Below are 18,641 nucleotides of genomic sequence, written 5' to 3'. Positions count from 1 at the left end.
ATGAAACATGATCATGGATGCTGTTTTAGGAAAGGTGAAGTCTGGGCTTACAAGATCAATATGGCTGAATTTAATGATGTTTGATTAGTTATCAATGAATCATAACCATCCAACGTCAGTGTGCGGATCCTGCTATACCAGTGATGAGAGCTTCTTTGATATATGGTATTATTGTTAACATACTGATATTAATATGTGACATGACTGATAATAAAATCATCATTAACTCATCAAGTAGATTTGTTTGGTGCATTCAAGATCTAAAATAATTTAAACAATAAACAGTTATTTTGATTAAATCATTACTTTCAAGAAAACAAGTCTTATTAAATTCACCTTAGATAAAACACTCATTGTTCTATGATTGTAATTAATCTGTAAAATAAGAAAATAATTGTATAGAAAGCATGTGATTCTTTTCATATTAAGAGTCCTGTCTTCTGGAGATGTCTTGTAACTTGCAGCAGATAAAGGAAGCAGGAGAGGAACTTTGTTCTGGCAGTTCCCCAGGTAGCAAGGCTGGCTTATGGAGAGATGGTTATAAACGGAGCACACTGTTTCTCAGGTAAATGAAGATGGCTGGACGGTGTAATGCCTTCCTTAATGCTACAGCAGCTCTAAAATGACAAATTAGGGGCAAAATAAGCTGACAGCTGTAACCAAGAAAATTCCTGTTATCATTTTAGTGTGACAAATGCTTTACACACATTGATAACATACACTTAAAACCTGCATTATCACCACGACATAAAAACAAGTCATGTGGTGGTGGTATAACAAGTATCATAGTTAACGTTATAGGGGGACATGGTGTGGTATTTTTAAGCCTAATAAGTTATTCTCAGGAGTTTTATTCTTGACATTTTTAGTACTTTCCTGAATGTCAATGTCAAGTTTATTTATAAAGCACATTTAAATACAATACAAAGATTGACCAAAGTGCTGTACATCAGCAAACAACATTCAAACAAAAACAACAAACAACAACACAGCAAAAAGAATGAGTCGTTTCAGGGCTCTGTCGCTTTAAAGTGGCACTGTGTAGTTTCCTGGCATTGGGGGCGGTACACATATTTCAGGGTAGTTTTACACCATATTGTCGTGACTGTCGCTAGTTTAAAAAAAAAATTACGGTAAAGGTTACCCGTGGAGCAGAAAGCATGTGACCTTGGTGTGGCTCCTCAGACTTTGAAGCCTGGGGCACACTGGAGGCAGATGCACCACGTCTCGCCTGCGATTTTGAGAAGTCAAGTGGTCACACAGGACAAGTCGTGCGATAGTTACAACATCACACAGGACTTGAGAACAGGAAGCAGGAAGTGACTATTGTTTATACGTGATCAGAGTTGTCGTCATGTTTTGTGAGACTCTTAATTAAAATTGGAATTTTTAAGATCAATAATACTTTAAAGTTATCAAAACTGCAGCTGGGTTTTTGCTGGCGGTTGGGTTTGTGCCATAAAGCCGTTCTGTGTCGTAAAGTCTGTTGTAAAATACTTCACATTGTTGTAAACAGCTGCGGCGCCACAGCGCTTGAGATAGAACTGGCACCTATCTTCAGTGCCTCAGCGCACAAGAATGCAATGCTGATTGTTGTTCCTGGATCTGCTCGAAGTCCTGCGATTGCCAATTACGTCATCAAACGACGGTAATATCATTTGGCCAAAATATATTGCATCTCTTTTTCAATTCTGTTCTTTCATATAGGTTTTGGAAAGAGTTTAGGAGTTTTGTTATTAAATTAGTGTTTCTTACTACCTAAATGTTTTCAATCATGGTAATGTCATAGAGTCGTACATCCAGCCAATCTTCTAGTGTGATGTCATCGACAGGCGTGAGACCACGAGCCGACAAGAAGGAAATATGGTGCCCCCAAAGATGCTAGACCTTATACTTTAGACCTGATTTTTATGGTTATATGGTGTAAAGCCGCCAATATTTTTCAACAACCGGACATGACTTTGTTCATTTTCAACAACATTTCGATGCACATTTCCAGAGATTAAAGGTAAAACTCCACACTGCCACTTTGAGAAAAGCCAACTGCTGCTGGCCATGCCCACCCATGCCTTGATTGGCTGCTATTAGGTGAGGAGCTTGGACATCTGGAAGGGGATCACAGTAGAGCCACTGCTCCTCGTCATAAGGCGTGGTTCTAAGCTAATTTCCTTTTTTATGATGCCATAATAGGTTTTAGGCTCATAATGCCTAGAATCAAACCCTGACAGGCCTTTAATTTTATTATTTATTTTGTTTGTTTCTATTCATCTTTGGACTGTTAACAGAGGCAGTAGAGACCCAAGGATGCTAAAGGGAGTCTTGCTAAATATGTCCCCCCTTAAAGGAAACAATGTTCAAGAAGGAATGGTAAATGACCTGTATTTGATGAAGCACCTTCTAGAGTCCTGGAACCCCCCAAGGCACTTTACAACATAATCAGTCATTTACACACACATTTACGCCCTGGTGGGGATGAGCTACGATGTAGCCACAGCTGCCCTGGGGTGCACTGAAAGGAGGCAAGGCTGCCCAGCAGTGGCGCAACCGGTCCCTCTGGCCACCACTAGCAGGCAAGACGGGTTAAGCGTCTTGCCCAAGGACACAGTGACAAACTGAGCGAGGCTCAAACCTGCAACCTTCCGATTACAGGACGAGCACTTGACTCCTGTGCCACCATCACCCCGGGTCAATTCATGTCCTCTGGAGTTCAACATTATAGTTCTCTGACTCAACTGCAAACTAACTTCTGTTCTTTAACTTAAATACCTCCAGTTCTTCTGTTTGTTGTTAATCCTAGTTCTTTTAACTAAGCATCACTCATGCTGTCATTTGGTAACAAGGTTTATTGTTGTTTTGAGCAAAGCTTGTGCATGATTAGCTTTAGCTGCAGCCAGCAAAAGATGCAAATGGATGATCTGTTGGTTATTATAACACCCAAGACTTTCTCGTCAATCACCGCCCCTCACAGTCACATATGATACTTCATTACATGTTTTTTGTTTGGTTCTGACCTGAATAACCCAATCTGATGAACTAGTAGAAGCTTGCAGTAGGTTTCAGCTGTTTGAGGTTTTAACTGGGCCATTATCCACCAGAAAAAGTGGTTGACTGGATCATAACCATGGTCATAGATCAACGCTGGTTCTCACTTGAAAGAAGCAATCCATGATTTTGTTTTTACAATAGTTAAGCACTAGCTGCGATGATATCTGCAGTTAGGTGACAGTCTATTTTCACTCTCAGGTGTCCCTCGTCGACTGCTCATGGGCAACACAATGACCTTTGACTTCTGGCCCGATGATGAGGACATGTTCCTTGGAGATGATATCTGATTCTCATGGTTGTCACAGCAACAAAGCATGCTCTTGACCTTTTTTCTGAACTCTGGGGACACGAAGTAGAAGATGAAGGGATCAATGCAGCTGTTAAATGCACTGCTTGCTAAGCTAATCATGTAGGGAACATAGAGGTCCTCGCCGTCCACATCCAATGAGCTGTCAGCATAAGTTTGAAGAAGGAGGACATTACTGGGCAGCAGACACACAATGAAAACAATCAACACCAGCAAGGTTACCCGGATGGCGTTTGCATAGCGCGTCCTCTCAGCCATCAGGGTGTGTAGCACAGCACTGTGGCAAAACAACATGATGAGGAAGGGCAGCAGAAAGCAGGAAGCAAACAGAGTACTGAAGTACGGAAGGAAGTAGTTCTCCTGTTCCCCCCCAGGCAGCGCGTCATGGCAGGTCATTATGTTGAGTTCATTCAGCCTGTAGGTCTGCTGGGAGAGTAGCAGTGGCAGCATGGCGGCCAAAATCACCACCCATACCATTCCAGTCATGTACAGAGACATCCGCTGGCTTCGCAGAGTCCTGGCGCGTAGAGGGTGAACCACAGCTACATATCGGTCCAAAGCCACAAAGGCCAAACACCAGACTGAGCCATACATGTTACCATAAAATACAGCCATGACAATGCGGCACAAAGGCTCACCCAACTCCCAGTTGTTTCCTCGAAAATGGTAGGCGATACGAAATGGCAGAACCATGAGCAGCAGACAGTCTACCAGTGTCAGGTTGATGAGCAACGTGGTCGATGGCAGGTGTTTAGTTCGAAAAACCAGAACCCAAAGAGCCAATATGTTGACCGGCAGACCCACACAAAAGGCCAGAAGGTATAGAACTGGCAGGTAAACATTGATGGTTGGAGCCTGGATCTCCTTCAGCTGCTTCTCCTTCAGAGTGGTGATGTTACAGTTAGTAATCAGGCGGAAAGTTCGTAGACCTGCAGAGATCACAACAAAGCAGTCAGTCTGATTTTGGAGCTGGATCTTTTAGAGATTTGGATGTCGAAGGTTAACATTTAAATATCACAGGGTTGGTTAATCAATGCTTGAATTGGAAAAATCAAATACCTCCTAGCAACAACAATTTTAAAACCAATTAACACAATATATTTATTCATATTAATCAAATGAAAATCAAGTCAGTATGAGAGTGGTCACTTGTCAGAAAATGATTAATCCACGCAGCAGGGTTGGCTAATTTAAAGTAACTGTTGAATGTGATGACATAGAGGAAATGTATGCTCCTGAGCTGTGGCCTGAAGCGGCTCTAGTTCAGCGTTATTTTGAGCCACGTAAGACCACTGTTGTTAATTCCAGTACTATACCGTCCAATAAGGAGGTAAATGTGCCATCCAGTGACTATCAGTTTGAATATGTCACTCGGGGTTCTGTCCTAGGCTTGATGATGTTATTAAGCCTGCCAGGCCTGAAGTGGACTGGTGTATTGGGATTTGATATACTTAATAATTTTATTATTTTAAATATTATATCCCTCATGAATCTCGGGAGAATCAGGTAGAATTTCTCAATAGGTTGGCTTTTATTAATGCTTTTATACAGGACAGTGGCACCTAAAGTGTTCATGTTGTGGGGGATATGAATGCAGATATGGCTGACAATAGTTCTTTATTTGCTAACTATCTACATATAGATACAGAACAACTTTAATCTATCAAGTAGAGCTCTGCTACCTGTGGACACTGATACGTAGTGAAGCTGGGGGGGGGTGGGGGGGTAGTATTTCCAACCCCTTTAGTGTCTTTAATGGGGTAAGGCAGGGTGGCATTTTATGTCCTGTTTTGTTCAACTTATACGTTGATGAGCTATCCGAATGCCTGAGAGCTTGCAACACCGGCTGTTTGATAGGTGATGTTCTGATTAATCACCTTATGTATGCAGATGACCTCGTAGTTTTTAGCCCTACTAGTGCAGGACTGCAACAGCTCCTAGATGTTAGTACTGGAATGAAATATGATTTAAAATATAATTCAAACAAAAGTGCTGTTCTAATCTGCAGAACTATTCAGGATAAAAGGCTTCATTTTCTTGTGTTAACCAGCAACAGCCTTGCAGTCTGTGAAAAGATAAAATATCTTGGTCACTTTATCACAGCGAATATGAGCAATGATGATGACATGTACAGGCAGTGCTGCAAGTTATATGTGCAAGCAAACACCATTGCACGGAAATGTAACTGTTGTTCTACACCTGTTAAAGTGTCATTATTTAAAGCATACTGCACACCTCTGCACACTGCACATCTGTGGTCATATTATAAAAAAACTCCAAATTGCACAGGTTACAAGTGGCTTACAATTATGCAATGAGAATCCTCCTCAAAATTCCCAGGGGAGGAAGTGCTAGTAAAATGCTTGTTTCTGTGAGGGTGTGCACATTTAAGGCACTTCTGAGAAATTTAATGTTTACGTTTATGACATGGCTGGAAGAATCTTCTAATAGTAATATAGTTGCACTCTCGAATCCCACTGTGAGTTGCTCTCGTTATTTGTCTAAGCGGAGAAGGCACTGGCTAAAATGTTTAGGTAGATATGACTCAGTTAGTTGCGTCGTCCCTTACTTCCGCTGTAGCTACATCCTGCGATTTTATATAGAATTTCATTGGTATTAAAGGTTTCATGTCTTGTGCTTTATTTTAATTGATTATTTTATCTGTGTGTTATTTCTTTTTAAATGGACTTTAAGTCTGGCAAAAACACGTTTGAAACATCAAATCGATCAAGTTAACAAATCTTATCGAATATATAAAACTCTAAATAATAAATCCAGTCAAACAAATCTAATTAGTCAATAAAAACAAAATTTCAATTATTCTCATCAATCTTGTTGACCAATTGAATCAATAATATATTGTAAATACATCCAATTAACACCAAAAGTGCAATTAAATAAATCAGTTAACTCAATCATATAAATATAATCAACACACTTTGTTTCTCTATATTGCTGATTGCATAACACCACTGGGTGTTTTGTCTTTTTTTACACAGTAAATTTTTATCTTAAATATTTCAGTTTTTTACTATTTTGATTTTTGCACCATGAGTTATCAGTAAATGTCATTTAAATTCAGTGCAAGTCTTGTACATATGGCAGTCTTCACAATAAAAATAAATTGAATTCATCGGCAGATTGGTGCTGCATCTGCAGTGATGTGGGTGTTTTATCGGTCTGTCGTGGTGAAGAGAGAGCTGAGTTGGAAGGCACAGCTCTCGATTTACCGGTTGATCTACGTTCTTACCCTCAACTGTGGTCACAAGCTTTGGGTAGTGACCAAAATAATGAGATCACAGATGCAAGCGGCCAAAATTAGTTTTCTCCACAGGGTAGCTGAGCTCTCCCTTAGAGATAGGGTGAGAAGCTCGGTAACCTGGGAGGGGCTTGGAGTAGACCCGCTGCTCCTCCATATCGGGAGGAGCCAGTTGAGGTGGCTCAGGTTAGGATGCCTCCTGGACGCCTCCCTGCCTGGTGAGGGTTTCCAGGCATGTCCAACTGAACCCAAGACATGTTGGAGGGACAATTGTTTCTCGGCTGGCCAGGGAGCATCTTATTTCCCCAGAGGAGCTGGCCCAAGTGGCTGGGGAGAGAGAAGTCTGGGCCTCTAAGCTTAGGCCGCTGACCCCCGCGACCCAATTCTGGATACGGGGATAAAAAAGGATGGATTGATGGAATTAAAAATGAATGAAATGAAATTTAATTGAATTTATTTTAACTGAATCAAGAACTCGTCTTTGAAGCCTGTTAGGGACTGTTACAATGACTTGTAGATATCTGAGGATTTTTGATTCCAGTGTTTTCTTTTAGGTGTTTTCTTTGATCTTTTCTATGCTTACATTTTAGTTTCTTCTTAAAGAGCAAGTCACCCCCTACCAGATTCTTACTCAACTCCCACTTCCTGTTTGAAAAATGCAACAAATGCTGTTCCCTAGCAGACCAAGAGGGCGGAGCCGCTAACAAATATACACACTCACAACATTGTGACATCATAATGTACCATCTAACATCATAGTGTACCTCTTAGCCAATAGCGATGGCAGATTTAAATTCGAATGCAGTGCAGAGTTTTTGCCTGATGACGGTGCATCGCTGACAGTTTTAGGCAGAATATTTTAATTTTAACTAAGATGCACTAAAGTGCCGAATTATTGACTACACGGGTCTACAGCACGATCAGACACTCATTTATATAGTTTATCAGCAAGAAAATGTTGATTTGGAGTGGCTTGCTCTTTCAACATTGATTTCCTGCCTGTCTTACAAATATCTGGGAACTGACCTTGTTGAAATGCTGACTTTTGAAGCCCATGGACTCAAGAAAGCGCATCAGAGAATATATTTGTATCAGAAATGCTTGTAATGTGGATTCTACATTTATTCTTGAGTCTTTAAAACATTACCTTCATCTGTTGGTGCAAACTTTGTTAAGTACTTGTCTGCATGACGTGTTTTGGTCTAGACCAAAGAGATGAAGTGAGATAAGTTGGTTTCTAAAAGGAAGCTCAGACTTCTCTTCACATCCGCTTCGACTTTAGTTTTAACTTCAACAAACATTTTAGCAAAAGAGAAAACATATTCCAGAGATCTTGATTCATCTCTGATCCTCCAAAAGAAACCTGACTAAAGAGATGAGAGAAAGAACACAGCCAGTCCAGCTGTGTGCACCACGAGGAAGGAGACTTACGGACAGGCGTGACCGAACATACATCTCCAGGATGAGAAGATGGAGAGACACTGCAGATGGATGACAGAATGAACACAAAGAGGGGAGTCCCAACAGTCAGCTTCATTCCTCTTCTGTGGTTTTTCTCTGCTGTACTCACTTTTCAGACAGTTTAGACCACAAATAGCTGCTTCTGGTTTCCTCGAGTTTCAGTCACAGCGGTACCAGTCCAGGAATGGTCCAAAAGCTCTCAGTAGAACCTAGACTTGTTCAGAAGCAATATCAGTGTGTCCACAGTGGATCAGCAATAGCAGGACTTGCATCAGCTTTGTGAGGGTCTGAGGATATCCGTCTGATCCACCCTCTGCTGGCCTCGCCCACTCAGCTTATGTTATCCAGATGTGTTTGTCTGTGTTTTAAACATGTCTCTGAGGACTTTCTCAAGTTTCAGCTTCTCTCTGTGTACATTCTGCTCTTCACTTTCTGGTATGAACTCCGATCATAGCTAGGGTCAGACTGGATCTACTCAGGGCTGCTGCTCTTCTAGAACTCAGGGCTGTGGCAGCACATAATACATGACTCAGGGGAAACGGAGTTGATGTGCATTCCTGTTCCTTCATTTAACAGGAGTGGCCTGCTCTAACCTAGCCCCTGAGCCACAGTGTTCCAAAGTCAGCGCAGCATGTCCCCCTACTTTTTCCAAAGTCGATTTTTGTCTCCTGCACTTATTACCATCCAAAACCTATACTACACTATGTTAAATAGACACTGGTTGAGGACTATGACCAAGCGGAAGACAACCGCTTGTATTGAAGCCTGTTTCCCATTAGAATGTCCATAAGCTCATCTATTGGCTCTGCTGATACTTGCTAGCATGTTATCCCTGCATGCATTCATGCATTCCTGACATTGCATAAAAGAACCTCTAGGCTGTATTTTTAATACATATTTATTGCATACTTACTGTAAATCCCCCCCCCCCCCGGTTACATCTCCAGCGCTCAGTCCTGCAGTAGCTACCACATAAAGGCGGACCAAAGTTTCCAACCCGGTGAAGAACACCCATTCTGACAGATGTGGATGCTACGCTGGTGCCACCGTTAGAATAACAAAACTACATTTGTCACATTGTGAGCCTGGAGGAGGTTTGGACCCAATATGCAGACACCCAGAACGACATGAGGCAGGAGTGGATGTAAATGAAAACATTCCTTTATCAGGAAGGAGAACAAAAATGTTCCAGAAGGGCAGGAAGCCAAAAACCAATGTCCTGAAACCCTGGAGACAAAAAGCTCATTTAAAGAGCTCAAAAACCTAGATACCTATTGACGAGGCACAAAACAACGCTGAAACCAAACAATGGACTGACAAAACACTGTAACACAGACAGGGTTTTATACACTGGGGAGGATGAGAGGGAGATGAACTGCAGGTGTGTGGGGAGAGAGAGACCAGGTGAACTCAATTACTAATCAGGGAGGAAACTAACATGACCTAAGAATAAAACCTAAAGACAAGAAGAGCAGGAAACATAACTAATAATCTAAGGGGGGAGAAAAACCTCAAACACCGATGGGAAAAACACGCTAGAGAGACTAATAATGTAACAGCAAGATGGCGCCCATGAGTGGTTGTCTGTTTGCTAGGCTCCTGATCTTTTTTGGTTATTTGGTGTTTTTTATTGTTTCTTCTTTATCTGGTGTGGAGTCCCTGCTAACATATGATCGAGACTTACTATTGTCGATCAGGTCCACGATGATCAACCTCCAGAACTCCGATACCGGACCCGCTTTCCCACCTCCTCTGGAAACTGGCGTTAACCCAGGTCTCGGCCCTCTGTTACCTGTCGGCCTGCCGCTGCCCCGGAGGCCATGGAAGAGGAAACGGAGGAAGAGAGCCGGCTTCTTCGTTCAGCTTCGAAAGATCCTGAGAGGCGAAGCTCTACCTGATCGCTGCTCCGCGGCTGTGTTGTGGCGGATCCAACAGAAACTAAACGGAGTTGGGCTGATCTTGCTGCTCATTGGAGCCCCTGATGCAGGACGTTACCTGAAGGCGTGGGAGACAAACAACCTCCGTGGGCGTAGCCTGGAGTTGCTATGTAGCTTAGCCCGCCAGCCGCCCGCTATTATGGAGCCCGCGGCACACACATCGCCAGATTCCGCCGCGAAAATGATGTTAATTAACGCTCTCTCCATCGCCAACAAGTCTCACATCCTCAACGATCTGTTCCGCACCAAAAAATTTAACTTTTTGTGGATGTCTGAGTCGTGGCAGCGCGAAAATGACGTCACTCATCTCCGTGAACTCTGTCCTCATGACTGCTCTTTCTTCTCTGCTCCACGAACCACAGGCCGCGGTGGAGGAACAGCTGTTATCTTTAAGAAACACTTTTCGTGCCAAATTATATCCTCAAACTCCTACAGCTCATTTGAGATGATCATGATTAAAATTGGCCGAGTTCAACCAGTTTATGGAATTCTGGTCTATCGCCCACCTGGATCTACTTCATCCTTCCTGTCTGACTTTCAGGATCTCCTATCTTCAACTATTAAACTAGACAGGATAATCATTGTTGGAGATTTCAACATCCACGCTGAGGATCTATCTAACAGCTCCACTAGGGAGTTCCTAAACATGATGAACTCTTTTAACTTCTCTCAACACGTGTCTGGTCCCACTCACAGAGCAGGCCACACCCTGGATCTGGTCTTTTCCTACGGACTTCTTGTTGATAAGCTGCGGATAAATGATGTTGTGTTCAGTGACCATAAGTCAGTTTCTTTTCATATTAACCTAAATTCTGAATCTCTTTTACCAGACTCTGCTAAGCAAAGACGTATTATCAACAGTTCTACCATTTTAAATTTCTCCTCCCTCTTTGACTTTGTACCTCCTTCCTCTGATGACGTGGAGCTCCTTACTAACTCATTTAATGATCACTGCCTCAAAATTCTAGATCAGGTCGCTCCTTAAAAAACCAGCCGCAGTTCCAGTGCCTCAAGTTCACCTTGGCTGAACAACCAGATTCTTGATCTTAGACGCTCCTATAGAAAAGCGGAATGACGGTGGAAGAGGACAGGTCTGGTTGTTCATCGCGAATATTTTAAAGAACTTCTCGAGTCATACAACGAAGCTGTAGAAAATAACAGGTCTTCTTTCTTCAGCAACCTCATGCCAAAATAAGAATAACCCTAAGGTTTTGTTTGATACAATCTCCAGCATCGTGTCTTCTCCTCCGCAGCAGGCTCAGCTATCTTCAGCTGATGACTGTAACATATTTCTCCACTTTTTTGCAAACAAGGTGTTGAATCTGAGATCCAGCATTCCACCAGCCCCCTACCCCTCAGGAGAGGAGGCCCCTCAGTGCTCTGAGTCTTTCACTTCCTTCTCCCCAATTACACTAAATGACTTAACCTCAATATCAGTCAGATGAAACTCCCTCTGTTTTAGTCGGATCCCTTGGCGCTATCAGTCCATCTCTGTTGACTATAATCAACAGCTCACTGAGCCAAGGCTGTGTTCCATCTTACTTTAAAAATGCAGTAGTGACTCCTTTCTTAAAGAAACCCAACCTTGACGCCAGCTCCACCAGTAACTTTAGGCCCATTTCTAAGCTACCTTTCATCAGCAAAGTACTTGAGAAGGTTGTTGAAACCCAATTCAGATCCTGGTTTTCTAAGTCAAAGATCTCTGACCCCTTCCAATCTGGCTTTCTGAAGCAGCACTCAACTGCAACTGCTCTAGTAAGGGTGCATAATGACCTCCTGATGGCTGCTGATGCAGGGAAATGCTCTGTCATGGTCCTGCTTGACCTCAGTGCAGCTTTTGACACTGTAGACCACAATGTTCTACTAAACAGGTTAAAGGCCCTGGCTGGGATTTCAGGTTCTGCTCTAGACTGGCTCTCCTCCTATCTCACTAACAGAACATTCACAGTGAAGTCCGAAACCTTCTCTTCATATACTGCCTCTCTAACATGCGGGGTCCCACAAGGTTCAGTTCTAGGGCCTCTACTATTTGCATTCTATATTCTTCCCCTAGCTGGCATTATTCAGTCTTTCCCAGACATCTCCTACCACATCTATGCTGACGATATACAGCTCTACATGTCCTTTATGCCACACCAGTTGGACAGGCTGGCCACCCTTGTACTCTGCCTGACCCAGATCAGTAACTGGCTGTCCAGCAACTTTCTTGTCCTCAATGCTAACAAGACAGAGACCCTGTTCTCTGCACCCCCGGAACATCAGCCAAAAATCAAGCAAGAAATTGCCTCTTTTTGCCCATCAGCCAAGGCCAACATTAGAATTCTGGGAGTTATTTTTGATCCAGTTTTAAGTTTAGACTCACACGTCAAAACCATCTCCCGCTCTTGTTTCTTTCAACTGAGAAACATTTCAAAAGTCCGTAAACTGGTTTCTACTGCAGATCTGGAAAAAATCATCCATGCCTTTGTGTCATCACGCTTAGACTATTGTAATGCTCTTTTTACTGGTCTCAGCAAAACCTCCCTCTCACGCCTTCAAGCCATCCAAAATGCAGCAGCCAGACTCCTAACGAAATCCAGCAGACGAGCTCACATCACCCCAGTTTTACAGTCCCTCCACTGGCTCCCAGTAGAATTTTGAATACAGTTTAAAGTTTTAGTCCTGACCTATAGAGCTCTTACAAACCAGGCTCCAAGCTACCTATCTGAGCTTTTATCCCCACACATCACCTCACGGAACCTTAGATCCACATCTGAAAACCTCCTGGCTGTTCCTCGAACCAGACTGAAAACCAAAGGGGACGGGGCCTTTCAGACTATTGCCCCCAGACTTTGGAACAGTCTGCCTTCAAATCTCCGTCTCTCTAACACTGTAGAGGTCTTTAAAAATCATCTAAAAACTCACCTTTTCATCCAGGCGTTCCCTCCCTAAATGGTCTAAAAGATGGCTTTGTTCGGAATCACACCTTCACTTTGTTTATACTCATGATTTTATTTACTATTTATCACTGCTATTGTTTTTCTGATGTTTTTATTGGTTAGAGGTGTAACGTGAGGAAATATGGGTTTTCTGTGCCAAAGGTCATTTGACTCGGCTGGGTCAGGTGCTGAGTGGCACTGAGTTTCCCGTTGCGGATTTCGACCTACTCGGGGGCTCTCCTCCTCCGAGCGGGCGGGTCATTGCAGAAATCGACACTGACCTTCCACCACTTCAGCTGACACCTTTAACCTCCGACCCGGAGATAGGTGGTACACCTTCTAAGGGGCGGAACTCTAGTCAGTCTGTAAAGACTCTGGTTAAACCGGGTTTTTCTGATTCTGTGTGGGAACCTCCATCATTCTTGGGAGAAAAGTATTCTTGGCTTCAGTTTTCAGGACAGACCATGTTCCTAAAGCTAGCGTCATGTCTGTGTCTGATTCTACACATGGCTAGGTTTGCTTTGACACCCGTGACACAACCATCCTTGGAAAACTCCTTTTCAGAACCTCCAAGTCAAACACCTCCAGGTCTTTGGACATCTGAACACCTGCTCTTTCAGCACGATCCTGGTGACAATGTGCATGTCTTTGGTGAACAGGCTCTTAGGAGCCTGAGAACTGTTGTTTGTTATGCTTCTCCTGTCTCACAGACACGGCATAAGTTTGAGAAACAAAAGGGGGGTGTGAAGCCTCCTCCTGATCTTCGAGCATCGTCTCTTCATCTCCAGTTCACTCCAATTTCTGATTGCAAAAACGTCGCATCCGATAAGCTGATAAACATCCATGAACAGGTAAAATCAGGTTCTGATCTAACAACTAAACCATCCGCTTCACTCCAGTTCCAAACGGGTCCCTCAGGTAAATTCAAACAAGTTTCCCTGTGGGTTTGTAACACCAGATACAAACCACATGATGACCAAATCTATTATGACACGGCTCCCACAGATAAATTCCAACTCGTTTCTCTGTGGGTTCGCAACACCAGGTTCAAACCGCTTACTGAACAAATCGATTTTGACCGGATTCTTTTCCACTAACTGGTGGAATGTTACAAATTCACTCTTTGTTGGATGAATTTTTAACAAATGTGATATCCTTTGAGTTTTTTTTTTTCAGGTTACCTGCCTCCAGCCAGGGTCCTGTTACTGACTCACATTTTTAGGGATTACTAACCTACTGATTTACATTTTTAGGACTGATTTACACCTCTATCTTTTCATAGTGCTTTGTGTGGAGTGATTATTTTTGATTACAGATTTTAACTTGTTAAAATTTCCCTTAAAGGGCTACAAGCCAATTTGCCCTTCATTTTCGTTTTTCAGTATATTCCTTTAATCAGGGCAGCCTAATGATTTTCACATATCAGTTAGGATTTGATTTCTTTTATTTGTGTTTTCTCTGCATCACCTTTTTACATGACATGTAGAACAGGGTGCAGAACATTTCTTCTTTAGATAATTCACAAAATGCCTTCACATTTTCCCAGAGGTACCCATAGATAGGTTTTTGATCATTTCTTTGATTTGCATCAGGCGCAATCTATCGTATGGGCTGTCTCACTTTGTCTCCTTCTCCGAGCTCGTCCGGCCTTCGATGTCTGCTTCCATTCCATGGGGGGTCTCCGCCATCAGAGGGTCGTCTTCACCTTACTCCACCTGGGTTCCTGTCGCATGGGGCTTCGGTCGTGGTTCGAGAGGAGTCAAGGTCGTCACTGGCCTTCGCCTGGACTACGCCCGAGGGTTACATCACCTGCCCAGCTCCGTGTGGACACACGGGCTACCTTATCCTTTGAATATACCTTTACAATATTGCTGATGAAATTAACTGCTATTGAAATAGCTCTGCTTTCAAGATTTCCTAAGTGGATTACTTTACAATGATTTGCAACAGTTTGGGCCTTAATCATCTGATCAGGATATACTCCTTTCTACACGAGACCTGTGGAGACGCTTCATCGCTCCTGCCTTCATCTGGAACATGCATGTCTACCTTCATGAGTTCATCACGTTAATGAGGTCACGACGTCAAGTGGTTTGTGCTTGACCACCATGTCGTCGCGAAAGGGGGGAATGTAACGTGAGGAAATATGGGTTTTCTGTGCCAAAGGTCATTTGACTCGGCTGGGTCAAGTGCTGGGTCGCTGAGAACTTTCACCCACAGATTGAGACCTTTGCAGACATGAAGTCTGCAAGAGTCTGCTGGAAACCATAACATCTGCCACCTGCAGCGCCAGAAGATGTGTTCTCATGGAAAAGTAGTCATAACATAACAAACTTCCTTTCCTTTATTTTAAGTTGTTAAATGATCAGTATTATCACTTTGCTCATTATAAATGTGTTTAATCAAATGAATGATTATTATGCTTTAGGTAATCATAATAACTAATGAATCACTGCTTAATTAAATAATGTTCTGAGGATGTTTTAGTGGTGACCTTCACACACTCAAACACTCACACACACACACATCTGCTCTCACAGTAAACTCCAAAACACATTTGCTGACGCACACGTTTTGCTTTGAGAAGAGAAAGGCTTTTGGTAAGTTTCAGTTATGATTCAGTTCGTGCTTGACAACGAAAGAGAGGAGACCTGAATAAATGCAAAAGGGGGGACCGAGCCGATCGGCTCATTTCTCCCCCCACGCTATTCCTAGGAATAGCTGAATTGCACCAACTAACGCGGACTCGCCTCGAGTCTTTGATTTCTGAGTAAACTAAGCTTAAGAAAACGCATCTGCAAACGTTTTTCCATCAACGTGTACCGCGGGCATCTCTGGACCGGGTCGCGGACATCTCCGTCTCCTCTGCCAGCCGCTGGTGTCACCTGGATGAAACATCACCATCCTCTGGCGTCCCGGATCTAAAAGAGGGTCCGACTTTAGGTGAGGCAGTCCACGGCAGATAACGTTTGATGCGTCTTTTCCAATAAGACCTAAGTTTATCCAAAACATCACGTTCACTCAGACACCTGTTTCTTCCTGAAGCAAAATCTAACGCACACACACGCACTCAGCTCACCTCATGTTCAATCTTCACACATTCACCACAAGGTCTATTTGTGCAAGCTTACCATATCAACTGTTAAAGATTGTTCAACAAAGTTGCCAATGTTGATTGATGTTCCTCTGCTTGTGATTTCAAAATCATTAGTTTAATTTGAAGAAGTAAAACTTTTAACTTTCAAACTTGTTTCTTCATTGAGCTGAAACACAGACACACGGATATTATCGTCAGTTTATCGATGAAAACAACCTTTGAGTCTTCTTAAAACTATACAATTTGGTTATTAATTTAATAAAATTAATATCACAAATTAATATGTAGAATGGTTCCTCTTTCATAAAAGAGCATAAACCATAACGCTACAGAGGTATTTGCCCTGATCTTACTCATGTTGTACAGCGCTTTGTGATTTATATCTGTGAAAGGCGCTCTATAAATACACTTTTACTTACTTACTTACTAATAAGATGAACAGCTGTAGCTAAAGGAAAATTACCTAAGAGAAAAACCTAAAGACCAGAAAGGCAGCAAACATAACTAATATTCTAAGGGGGGAGCTGAAACTAAAGGAAAAACACTACAGAAAGAAAAACTACAGGGGCGTAACTAAAGGGGGCCACGGGAGCACAGGACCTGGGAGGGGGATACCTGAGGAGGGAAACCTAGAGGGCTGAAGATCTGGGGAAAATTGGAGAACACCAGGAGACACATGAGGAAGACGCAGACAAGGACACAGGAGGGCGCTAGGAGACACAAAAGGAGAACCTAGAGAGGGATGGAGAACACAAGGAGACACATGAGGGGAGACGCAGACGCAGACCATGATAACATTCTACTATAATAGATTTTTTTTTATCTTTTACACATCTTTTTATTTGATAGGGCCTATGGTTAAAATTGGATGTTAGCCTAAATCTGGACAAGTGGGGGAGTAGAGGGAGGTGGAGTGAACATTCGGTAAAGATAGCTCTCCCTTGCCCTGCCTCCAACATGCCTCCATCTAAAAGGCTAGGTAATCCAGAGTTATAGATTTGCTGCTATAGACTAAGACTGCTGGAGGACATACTGACCACTTTCCACGCTCGACTACTTTCTTCTACAATTTTCTCTTTAACTGTATTTTTTCCTGCAATTTCAGCTATTAACTTTATTTTTTCTCTAAGTGTTTTTCTCCCCAGAAAAAGCTACTGTTCTGCTGAGCTGTGGTAGCCTCATGGAGGGGGCCATCGGTTTGAACACTGTTGCTAACCACTTAAACATTCTCCCTCTTCTGATAACATTTTACTTTCTTTGACATTGAATGTTCTACTAATAGTTTACCCGTTTGATTATAGATTCACTATGATGAATACAATAAAGTTTATTTCTCACCAAATAAAATATTTACTTAGAAATCACAATGTAAACATAGAAACACTACTTGTTATACATGTTGTGTGTGTGTGTGTGTGTGTGTGTGTGTGTGTGTGTGTGTGTGTGTGTGTGTGTGTGTGTGTGTGTGTGTGTGTGTGTGTGTGTGTGTGTGTTGGTGTATAAGTGTGTCTGCTGTGTCTTCTCGGTCCCCAGTGAGTTGTGGCGGATGGCTGCTTATACTGAGCCAGGATTCTCTGTATCTGTATGTATATGTATGTCGATGGCTTATACCAAGCCCCCACAATGCGTCTCTAAAATTGGTCTCAACCCGGAAGTACCAAAAATTGCAGTTCCACCCTCATCCACTGGGGGCTGGTGTCAGAAGCGAGCAAGTCCTCAATGACTCCCATGTTAAAAATACCAATTTCAGAGTAGAAATAAACATGTTTACAGCCTGGTACCAGAACATGTTTTTTGTTTAAATGATCTAGTTTACACTCATGACAACTCTGAGGGGGGTGAATTTTTTTCTCACTCTTCTGTTTAAGTGTATTAAAAGCCTAAAATTCTGTATAATTAATGAGCATCAGACCCACGTGACCACAGAGCTAGCTCCGTAGAAAGGCCTCAGTAGAGCCTCGGTCTGGCTTGGAAACTGCTCCGGGATTTTGAGTCTCTGTGTTTGTGTATTCTTTTTTGGATATTATTTGTGCAATTGTTGGACAAAATGACTTGCTGTGGCATTAATTGCACTAATAGAGCGTCCAAGGAGTCTCCACTTCATTTTTTTCTGTAAGTAAAATTATATTTATGTATTTTAGGTCACTGCTGAGCTGAGCTTAGATTTTAACATGTACTGTTTAACCATGAAATTTAAATGTAATAGGATAAAACCCAGTGCATTTAACATAATGCTGCACTTTAGAAAATGGGTTGAAATATAACATGTTGGTGGGGCTGGGTTCTGACTATCGGCTTGTGGAGCTCTCGGGAGACCTCTGCTTTCCACCTGTTCTCGCCTCCCCGCAGCCCGGCGCATCTGTCTGATCGCGGCTTCTGTGCGCTGCGCGGGCTGATGGCTGGGTCTCCCGGCAGCTCGGCTCATCTCTGTCCGATTGCGGCTCCTGTCTGCTGCGCGGGCTGACTGCTTGTGGAGCTCTGGGATGGAAACCTTTCCACCCGGTTCTCCCCAGCGGCAGCTCTGCACATCTCAGATCGCAGCGGCGCTTGTCTGCTGTGCGGCTGCCGGCTTTTGGAGGTCTCGGAGACCTCTGTGTTCCACCCGGTTTTACCCAGC

At 42.9% G+C, this 18,641-nt stretch overlaps 1 protein-coding gene across 1 annotated transcript; it reads right to left on the bottom strand.

Annotated features, from left to right (window-relative positions):
* Positions 1–3,015: 3,015 nt before the first annotated feature.
* LOC107381117 (proteinase-activated receptor 4) lies at positions 3,016–8,299 on the bottom strand. The gene is made up of 2 exons (XM_015952668.3): positions 8,043–8,299; positions 3,016–4,281 (listed from the first exon to the last, which is right to left on the bottom strand). The coding sequence occupies exons 1-2, from the start codon at positions 8,146–8,148 to the stop codon at positions 3,194–3,196; spliced, it is 1,194 nt and encodes a 397-aa protein (XP_015808154.3). The 5' UTR covers positions 8,149–8,299; the 3' UTR covers positions 3,016–3,193.
* Positions 8,300–18,641: the final 10,342 nt, after the last annotated feature.

The sequence above is a fragment of the Nothobranchius furzeri genome, chromosome 1, assembly GCF_043380555.1.
Source record: "Nothobranchius furzeri strain GRZ-AD chromosome 1, NfurGRZ-RIMD1, whole genome shotgun sequence".
In the NCBI taxonomy this organism is placed as follows: Eukaryota; Metazoa; Chordata; class Actinopteri; order Cyprinodontiformes; family Nothobranchiidae; genus Nothobranchius; species Nothobranchius furzeri.
This window is presented reverse-complemented; position numbering and strand designations above follow the sequence as displayed.

What these genes read in the sequence shown, in the direction of transcription:
- LOC107381117 (XM_015952668.3), bottom strand. Translation starts at nt 8,148, where the DNA reads ATGAAGCTGACTGTTGGGACTCCCCTCTTTGTGTTCATTCTGTCATCC. An exon ending in ATGTTCGGTCACGCCTGTCC is followed by an intron (nt 4,282 to 8,042) that starts GTAAGTCTCCTT and finishes TGATCTCTGCAG; the next exon opens with GTCTACGAACTTTCCGCCTG.